The sequence below is a fragment of the Musa acuminata genome, chromosome BXJ1-1 (assembly GCF_036884655.1).
Source record: "Musa acuminata AAA Group cultivar baxijiao chromosome BXJ1-1, Cavendish_Baxijiao_AAA, whole genome shotgun sequence".
NCBI lineage: Eukaryota > Viridiplantae > Streptophyta > Magnoliopsida > Zingiberales > Musaceae > Musa > Musa acuminata.
Window position 1 is genome coordinate 35,435,830 of NC_088327.1, and position 5,251 is coordinate 35,441,080.

Below are 5,251 nucleotides of genomic sequence, written 5' to 3' on the forward strand. Positions count from 1 at the left end.
TTCAAGTCAATGATTCAATTTTTATAGGAGATATGAAAAAATACTCACTAATGTGAAGATTGTTAGGGTTGAGAGAGTTCTAATTGAATTAAAACTCCTTGATGAATTATGATTTATTTTGATAGATACATATTGATTATTTTTGGTTTCAAGGTTTTGGTTTGAAGAAGAGATATTGATTATTTTTATAAATACATATTGATTTATTTCTTAAGTCGATTTTTTAATATATTTTTTTATTATTAATCTATATGATTTATTTTAATTTTAAAAATCTCCTCTCCTCTCCCACTCCAACAGATCCATTTAAATGAACTTACCTGCCAAGGAATCATTCTAAATAAAGGTCAGAGGCAGTTAATTTGATGCTTCTGAGATCACTAAATTGGAGGGCAGATGCGTGTTCAAGTAAATGGACCGATCAACGCATCCACCATGCATAAAGGGCCATCCGGTTCTTCGCTTTACGCGAGAGAGAGACGTAGAGAGAGAGAGAGAGAGAGAGAGAGAGAGAGAGTATATGCATACTGCAAGTTGCAAAAGAAAGCTTTCGATGAAGACCCCATGATAGATGACGAACAGGCTGCAACCATTCCAATCCATCTACTTTGAATAAACAATGATTAATCATCAGGTTAAGGTCAGACTGATGAAAGTTATGGGGATGGTATTTGGATGCGTGCAATGGATTGGAGGGGAGCACGACGAGAATGGCCACTGGGGTGCACATGGCGTCCCCACCACCCATCACAATGCATCATCGCCACACCGACCACGGTAAAGCCAACTTATTCCTATGGATTATTTAGCTCACGTATATGCACCCCTTGGTCAACCTTACGCCTTTGCCCTTCTCATCCTCTTTCCCAGCATCAAAAATCAACTAATGAGAAGCAACAACATGAACATGGACTTGCTATGGTTCCTGTCAGAAGAGGTGGTAGAGTTGAAGTCAGGTCAAAACGTAAGATTGGGCCACAGTACTGAGCTGCTGCTGCTCATGTGCAGTTTACATCAAGTACTCAGCCAATCTTAATGTAGTTGACCTTTAGCATGTGATGTTCGAGAGGGAATCTTATGGGGTGCATGATTAAAATGGTCTCGGTAGAATAAAGTTACCGAATGCTTCGTGGAGTTGTCCTCGAGTCTCGCCACCGGCATTGTAGTTTGTGACAATGGGTAGTGACACCCCACGCTGGCTCAGTTTGGGAGTACGCAAGAAACAGAGAACAAAACTGATACAACGACAAGGCGCGCATGAGGAGGACAGCATCTCTCGCCAGTCGGTAATTAACTAATGCCTATTGCCCTTTTTCTATATGCTTTGGCATCCATTACTTGTTAACGATTACTTTAAGCATCCCAACTGCTGCCAGATCTGAAGCTCCTTATTTTTATAGCTCAGCTACTGTCCAATATTTACATATCAGAAGCTGGAAGCCAAAACCCTAAAGCTTCAACAACACAATCTCCACAATAATTAACCCTATCATGTTACGATGTTCTCCAGTTGTTGGAAGCATCATTGACAGTCGCATAATAATTCATTTGCCTAACCATGTATGCTCGGTGCCTCGATCATGGACGCAGATAACTCTTCCTCTCCCAATTGGTACACAAACAGATAATTCAAGACTCATGCAGAAAGAAGAGGTTCGATATACATGACGTGCCCATGTTTCGGTCAACGGAATTGTCTGACTGAGGCTCCGTTGCTAATTAAGCTTCATCCATCACATTTTACGTGTCTGACAGACGTGTAGATAGAAACCGTCCGTCTGACCCGCCGACGGCAACTGAGCGGCCTGCCCGCTTGGTTTGGTCAAACCGAAGTGTAGGTAGGTCCTCCGGCCATTTTATTCATGGACTTGTTCAGTAATATAAAATAGAATTGGATTAGAAGAAGCCAGGCAATTCTGAGTGTGATTTAACAGGAGGCTTCTTCTTGTCTCCTGGGTCCGTAAGCAAATGTTGTCTTTCATTGTTCGACTTGCTCCTGGTCGCCTCTTTCCATCATTGCCTCTACAACTGTGAATCTTGGCAGAAAAAATTGTGAACAACAAGAAACACTTGCTCATGAGTCTTTTGTCGTATGTCAGTCGAGTTAGGGTTGTGTACTTGATGACGATCTGGCGATCAGCCTTGCATCATTCCAGGGCTGATCTGATCACCAACTTGTAAAGTGTGTGACGACACCGCAACCATTCTATACTTTCGTTTGGGAGAGAAGTCTACCTATAAGTTATTTTGTTGTTGGATAAGGGTTACGCTGGAAACGAAGGGCTAGGAGCGAAATGGTGTGTGAAAGTTCTTTACCATCAATCATTCCATTGGAGGAGTACAGATCCTCCTCTATCTTGGAGAGGCTCTTGCATTATTTGCAGTAGGCAAGGATGAAGAACATGTTCTACCGAAGTCACTGAAAGCGATAAAATGAATTGAGAAACAAAAAAGGTATCTAATCACTAATTAAATGAGTATGCACTTTTTTTTTCCTTGCTTAACAAGTAAACCCTTAAATGGATGCCACAGCATTCCTTGGAGGACAAGGTTGTTCATATGATTGTTCCTGAAGAGCCACCTGAACCCACCAAAGATATCACAGTATATATATATATATATATATAACACATGACAGAGGTAGTAGTATTTATAAGAATGAACAATGTAATAACATCACTGCAGTTATTAGAAATAGCAGCTCCGAAGTCCAAATGGTGTGTAGTTTTGTTCAATATGATACAAAAGGCTGCACTCGTGAAATAAAAGTTTGGCTTTCTGCATGCTTCCAATGCATCGTATATCTACAGTGCAATAGCCACACACACACACTCTCTCTCTCTCTCTCTCTCTCTGTCTCTCTCTCTAAATGGCCAATGCATCTGCTTTTAATATATTAATTTTTACGTATGCACACTTCTCATTGACATCTGTGTCTCTTATCAGAGTTCCCCTACACCCATCCAGATCTCACTCAGACCGGCTCATCTTTCTGGTCAAAGGATAGTAAAAGGAGATCCTACCGCTTGCCCCAACATTTCCTAAAGATATCACAAAAGCAGCAGTCTGCTCTGCCTCTCGGTCTTTCCACAGAAGGTCGATGTTCTTCCTTCCGCCCTTCTGCTGAAGAGGAGTTGTTATACGGCAAGAAAATGGTTCCCTTTACAACAGTTCTTGAGAAGATCTAATTGACTTCCTCGATTGGTATTGGGTTGTGATCGGTGGAAGGTGGTGGTGGTGTAGGATTCAACTCTCAGGTCAGTATATATTCTGATGAAAATAGCACCAAAAGCTGCTGCTTTGGGTTCTCAAGCTTCTTCTCGTTTTGAGTTGCTTCTCATGTGCTTCTTATATGTAGATGGAACCAAATCATTCTTTCTTGGTTCTTTGGATAATTCCACACAATAAGAGGTTCTAAACTTTCCAAAGAGGAGAAGGGAAGAAAAGAAGCTGGCAAACAAGTGGTGGGAGAGAGCAGATGCGGCGGCAATGGCCGGAATGGAGCCCGGCGGCGGCAGCGGAGGCTCTTCTCGCTACCTCCATCACCTTCTCGGCCCACCGCAACAGCCTGCTGCGCCATCGACCCACATCCCACCCGAGGAATCCAAGCCTTCCTCGGAAGAAAGCCCAAATCTTTCGGCGGACCTGGGCGAAGGCGACGGCGATCAACCCTCCACCTCCGCCGCGGTGGGAGGCCCCGTCCGACGCCCCCGCGGCCGGCCCCCGGGCTCCAAAAACAAGCCAAAGCCGCCTATTATCGTCACGCGCGACAGCCCCAACTCCCTCCACTCCCACGTGCTCGAGGTGGTCGGCGGCTCCGACGTAGTCGAGTGCCTCACTGACTACGCCCGGCGGCGCGGCCGTGGTGTCTCCGTCCTCAGCGGCTCCGGCGCTGTCGTCAACGTCGCAATCCGCCAGCCCGGGGCGCTGCCGCCGGGGAGCGTGGTTGCGACTCTCAGGGGTAGGTTCGAGATCCTCTCGCTGACGGGGACCGTCCTCCCGCCGCCAGCGCCACCTGGCGCCGGGGGCTTGACCATATTTCTCTCTGGAGGGCAAGGGCAGGTAATCGGGGGCAGTGTCGTTGGCCCTCTGGTGGCGGCGGGCCCGGTGGTGCTGATGGCGGCATCGTTTGCAAATGCCATGTACGAGCGGTTGCCGTTAGAAATCGAGGAGGAAGTGGCAGCGGCGGTCGAGGGGCAGCAACCAGTGGTTTCGCAGTCGTCAGGTGTTACCGGCAGTGGCGGTGAAGGAGGTGGCGGTGGAGTCGGTGCCGGCGGCGTTCCTTTCTACACTTTGGGTGGGGGAAACATGGGGAATTATCAGCTTCCGGGTGATCCATATGGGTGGGGTGGTGGTGTTCGGCCACCGTTTTGATTCCACAAGGAGTCTACTACTACTGCTAACTGATGTCCGTTATATACACACTACCATCAAAGAAGAAGAAGAAGATTAAATGGGGTTCATACTGTTTCTTTCCCATCATTTTGGGTGTGGATTTGAAGATGGTTTCTTTGAACCACTTTTCTGATTCCGTTGGTGATGATCGTGTCATCGGAGGCATGTTATTATATGAACAAAGGAAAGAGTTGGGAGAGAGAGGAGCAGAAGGGACTGCTTGAAGAATGCTTCCCGAACTAAGTAGCTTCAGTTTGCATGTAATAACACAAGTGAGTACCGGCAGTCATTTACATTTTTTTTTGTTTTCTTTCTGTCATTTGATGTCATTCTCTGTGTTGTGGACATTGTTCTTGTGTTGCATGCTCGTAGGGTCTCCCTGTTGTACCACAGCCATGCTCCTCCTATTTAGACAGTTCCTATGTAGACCATTCAAACCATTCTTAACTGATATCATCCGCAGGACGTTTGGTGCTTTCATTTCTTTTGGTTTGTGTAGTGAGGTTTGTGCATGCAAGCTTGCTTTTGGGCACAGCCACCTGCAGAAAGCCTAGTCTTGATGGGGATGGGTGTGGTCTGTCAAATTAGGAGGCAGTGTTAAATCCGAGAAGGGGTGTACAAGTTCTGTTGCCATTTATAGGGCATGGAAGGCGAACTGAGCATAAGATGTTCAACAGCATGCTGCGAGATTCTCATGTCTGCTTTCATCTTTTTCCAAGTACAATTCTAGAAAGAAGGTTTCTACCCCCTGTCATAAAAGTAAGCCCCACTTTCCCACCTACTTTAAAAGCATGATATTTGTGGCTCCCAAATGTTATCTTCTTTGAATCTTATTTACTCCCTCTCTCTCTCTCTC

General features: G+C 45.7%; 1 protein-coding gene across 1 annotated transcript; it reads left to right on the forward strand.

Moving 5' to 3' along the window:
* Nucleotides 1–2,927: 2,927 nt before the first annotated feature.
* Nucleotides 2,928–4,875, forward strand: LOC104000276 (AT-hook motif nuclear-localized protein 25). Its single transcript, XM_009422287.3, has 2 exons — nucleotides 2,928–3,257; nucleotides 3,359–4,875. Exon 2 carries the CDS (start codon nucleotides 3,490–3,492, stop codon nucleotides 4,372–4,374), a length of 885 nt encoding a protein of 294 aa, XP_009420562.2. The 5' UTR covers nucleotides 2,928–3,257; nucleotides 3,359–3,489; the 3' UTR covers nucleotides 4,375–4,875.
* The last annotated feature ends 376 nt before the right edge of the window (nucleotides 4,876–5,251 follow it).